This window comes from Brachyhypopomus gauderio, chromosome 20, assembly GCF_052324685.1.
Source record: "Brachyhypopomus gauderio isolate BG-103 chromosome 20, BGAUD_0.2, whole genome shotgun sequence".
In the NCBI taxonomy this organism is placed as follows: Eukaryota; Metazoa; Chordata; class Actinopteri; order Gymnotiformes; family Hypopomidae; genus Brachyhypopomus; species Brachyhypopomus gauderio.
Genome location: NC_135230.1, coordinates 2,185,001 through 2,189,660, shown reverse-complemented (window position 1 = coordinate 2,189,660; position 4,660 = coordinate 2,185,001). Strand labels below are relative to the sequence as shown.

The window sequence follows — 4,660 nt, the reverse complement described above, 5'->3', positions numbered from 1 at the left end:
ATTTTTATCTCATTTTTTATACAAGTGAGCAATTGAGGGTTAAGGGCCTTGCTCAGGCGCACCTCAGTCATGGCCTCAGGTCTGGGGATCGAACCTGCGACCCTCCGGTCACAAGACCAGTTCCCTAACCGCTAGGCCATGACTGCCCGATTCTTGCACCACATAGTGACCAGAAAACCATGCATACAAAGACAATCCTGGAACACAGGAAACACTTTAAAATCCGATCATACGTTTTTGTAACCCCAAAATATCCAGACCACTGATAATCATGAGCCAGAGTTAGTACACTGTAGGTGTAACAATTTTGTGAACAGCCTGCGAATCGGAATTTCCATTTAAGGTCCATTAACACATCAACAACCCGTCATCAAATTAATAGCTTATCGATGAGATGGAACCCTCACTCACTTTAGCAAAATACTTAGCTAAAGACGCCCGTCATGCCTTGATGAGGTTGTGACAAGTAAGACAAACACCAACTTACTGTACAGGAGCATGATGTCAGACGGGTGCTCCTCACAGTGAATTCGAATAAAGCTACTGGCCCAGACGGAGTACCTTGCAAGATGCTTAAAAGCATGTTCCCCCCAGCTCACCTCCATCTTCACCATCATCTTCAACCTCTCCCTGGCCGAGTCATACCACCTGCCACATACCACAGTCCCCTATCTCCAGCCTAAATGACTATCGTCCTGTGGCCCTCACACTGGTAATCATGAAGTGACAGAGGTTTTGCAGCACCTAAAGGTCTATCTCCCCTTAGATTTCGACAATCACCAGTCTGCCTAAGGCACACACAGATCTACAGAGGATGCTATCTCTGTAGCTCTACACACGGAACTGAGCCACCCGGAACAGCAGCAGAGCTGTCAGGATGTCAGGATGCTCTTCGTGGACGACAGTTCTGCCTTTAACACAATCATCCCGGACATACTCCTCACCAAACTGGACTCTACTTGCATCCCCCTCTCACCAACCCACACCAGACAGTGAGTGATTCTCTTGATTTGATTTAAATTTGTGTGTAACTTATGTTACTGGTGGGATACAAACATGGTCTGTTTCAGGACGGAAGTGGATCCAGATTCCAGACCGGGATTTGTTTACTCCTCTCTCCTAATTGGGATGCTGCTCCGCCCTAACAGGACGGCCAACGGGATATAAGGACGGCAGACCGGAGGAGAAGGAGCTACTACAGGCCAGCAGCTGTAGTGGTAGCGTGGGGGCACGAACGATAGACTGTGCAGACTTTGTGTTGCTTTGGCCTGACTAGTTGGCGTGGCTGTTTAGTAAGCGTGTACTCATATGTGACACTACATGTTGTGTTGGTGTTCTGTGTTTCTTTTTCCTCCCTCCCCTCTGGTTAGTAGGAAGTGGCTGCCATGTTGTTTTGGGTTGGTTGTATCTGTTTGTTAATAGGGAGAGAGGGACTTTTGTGGTTTCTTTTCAGGGTTAGGTGTAGATGTATTTCTTGTCTAGTGTGGGGTTTTGTTTATTATGTTGGCTTATGTCACTTCTGAAACAATACCAGAATTGTTTAGTGTGTATAAGTATTTCTTTCTTTCTATGTTTATAGATATATTGATGACTAAAAGTCTATATTTAAATATACATGTATATAATACATCCACTCTAAACGTAGAACACGTGTGTTGTCTTAATTCAGTATAATAATACAGTGGTACCTCGAGATACGAGTTTAATCCGTTCCAGACCCGTGCTCGTATCTCGAACTGCTCGGTTCTGGAAGCAATTTAACAATGTAAAGTATTGTAATTGGTTCCGGTCCTTAAAAAAGTCACAAAACTAGCATAAACGTTCCACTACTAGAGCCTTTCTTTGGAGCCATAATGCAAAAAATAACACGTATGTAGTATTGAAATACTGTACTGTATACACCGTACGTACTGTTACTTGTTGCAAAGCACACGTGCGAACGGCTGTGATGACCGGGTACAGGAGTCGCCCTTACCAACACCTCAAGAATAAAAAAAACGCTATTGGCTGCTAGAACGCGCTAAATGACGTCATCTCCGCACATACAGGTATGTTTGTGTTTTTGAACCTAAGGTTGTGGGGGAGGGAGAGAAAGAAAAGCGTTTGAGTGTGTCTTTGAGCTGATTAATGATTTCTTTTTTTCCATATAGTACTGTACTGCCACCTAGTGGTTCATGCTCATATCTCGAGCGTGCACTCGGGTGTCGAACAGAAATTTTGCTCGTCTCGGTGCTCGTATCTTGGATAGCTCGTATATAGAGCAGCTCGTATCTTGAGGTACCACTGTAAGTGTTTTTCTCCTTGGACGCTGTGGTGGCCTATAGCCTAGAATGGGTCATAACAAACTTCCTAAAAAAACAAAACACAATGCTAAATCAAAATGTTACTTTTATTGAGGAAAATTAAATAACGTGACAATTGGCGTAAACATTTTAATTTAAAATAATTACAACAATTAGATAACTAACAATTAAATAAATTAGATCCACCCCAGTATTTATCATCAGTATATCATAGCAGGACTACTGTGTTCTAACATTAAGAAACTTCATGGTCTCCAGAAAATGCAGTGTACAAAGATTATTAGTGCATTTAATAATTGTAAACATCTAAAATTAATATATCTATGCCTTTGATAATCTGCTATTAAAGTGCAATTAATACTAATTATAATAACATGTCAGACATATGGCTAACTAAGACCTAACCCTAACCCAACCCTAAGGTTGTGACAGGTTACAGGTACATGGTACAGGTTACAGGTACATGAATATTTTAGCATTGGGGTTATATGGTGTTAGATTTTGGTATCAGCAGCATTTATAGTGACTGGTGTGTATTTATAGTGTTTGATGGTTAATGCACTGTGTGCAGAGTAACCGTCAGGAGTCCCACAAACAGAGAGAGACGCCACAGTCCTGCTTCACCATGAACTGTTGCACATCCTGGAAAACACAGATCATAAAACTATGTGAACTCTGGGACAAGCAGTTCACTAGTGGTGTCATGCATACAGGGTCTGGGAACTCCATTACCCACAAGTCCACTGACTCCTCTAGTGGCAAAACACTTTAGTTATTTTGTTTATGATTTGATGTTTCTCTATCATTTTACCATCTCTACCATGTTTAAATGCAAAGTTCTTTGTAAATAAAATGTATTATTATTATTATTATTATTAGTATTATTATTATTGACACTGTAGAGAATAGCACACATAAAACAATAAGAAATATTAAACTTGCAACTTTCTACTTTTTGACGAACTTTGTTCTTACCAGCTGTGGTATTGGCAGTATAGTTAGTGAAGGTGGTGAGAACACTGGTTTTAGTGATAGTAGTTGTAGTGTTCATGCTGATTTTGTTGACAGTAGGAGTGGTGTTTGCAGTGCTGGGGTTTTGTATCCCAATCAGTCCTATTCTGAGAGTGTCCAGCTGAAACTGGTACTGCAGAAGTCTCCATGATTGGACCACTGTGTTGTTCTCAAACAGCTTCAGAACAGGTAAATTATTCCTAAACAGATTGAGCATTGTACTCACATTCAGGGCCTGACACACACACACACACACACACACACACACACACACACACACACACACACACACACACACACACACACACAAATAAATAAAGACAGCGTTAAAGGCATTTATTCTGAGTGAACTTAATCACTAATTAATATGTTGTGTTGTTATATCATACCATGATCACATTAGGGTCCAGGTTAATGAATGTGGTTATATCCATGCTGATGTTCTGAGCAGCAAGAGTTATTATATCTGACAGAGGAGCTCCCCCTACAGACAGACACGCAGACATGCAGGGCTGAATTCATTTTGGAATTGATTATAATATTGAGTTGTGAGAGTATTAATAAGGGAAATATGAGGCAAATGTTTCTGAGCTGGGAAAAGACTAGGGAAGAACTCTTCTAGGACTCGGTTGTGTGTGTGTGTGTGTGTGTGTGTGTGTGTGTGTGTGTGTGTGTGTGTGTGTGCTTTTTACCTAGAAATGGACAGATGAGTTGGTAATATTTTGGTATATTGCTGGTTTCGTTAATAAATGAGAGGACAGCGATATTGTACAAAGTGTTTTTCTGAGGAGATGAGCACGAGGACAAATCAACTGGATTTGCAAACCTGCAGATACAAAAGACAGAAATACTGAGACTGCATCTTTAATTTAAACATCTGTGGTGATCCTACATCATTTGTTCATATGTCATCCTGTATCATTTAGGTATTAAACAAACACCATGGAACTCTGAGAAAATAAACCCCATCCATCCATCCATCCATCCATCCATCCATCCATCATAGAATAAAAAAAATGACAAGACAAAATAATGAATGTGTGTGCAGTCAGTGATGATTTGTGTGTCCAACGTCTAATGGTAGGTACACGTAGAGAGATACATAAAGAGAGGCTGTCGAGCTCCACACCACAGGTACTATCACCACACGTGTTATCACCACAGGTATTATCACCACAGGTACTATCACCACACGTGTAATCACCACAGGTACTATCACCACAGGTATTATCACCACAGGTATTATCACCACAGGTACTATCACCACAGGTACTATGACCACAGATATTTTCACCACAGGTATTATGACGACAGATACTATGACCACAGGTATTATCACCACAGGT

The 4,660-nt window shown here is 41.1% G+C and overlaps 1 protein-coding gene across 1 annotated transcript in view; it reads right to left on the bottom strand.

Annotated features, from left to right (window-relative positions):
* Positions 1 to 2,393: 2,393 nt before the first annotated feature.
* Positions 2,394 to 4,660, bottom strand: part of LOC143484526 (uncharacterized) — a 27,874-nt gene continuing 25,607 nt past the window's right edge. The window contains exons 21-24 of the mRNA XM_076983302.1: positions 4,007 to 4,140; positions 3,704 to 3,798; positions 3,279 to 3,549; positions 2,394 to 2,945 (exon numbers count right to left, since the gene is read on the bottom strand). Of these exons, the coding sequence (XP_076839417.1) occupies positions 2,857 to 2,945; positions 3,279 to 3,549; positions 3,704 to 3,798; positions 4,007 to 4,140 (589 nt within the window). The 3' untranslated portion in view covers positions 2,394 to 2,856. The remainder of the gene's footprint in view (positions 2,946 to 3,278; positions 3,550 to 3,703; positions 3,799 to 4,006; positions 4,141 to 4,660) is intronic.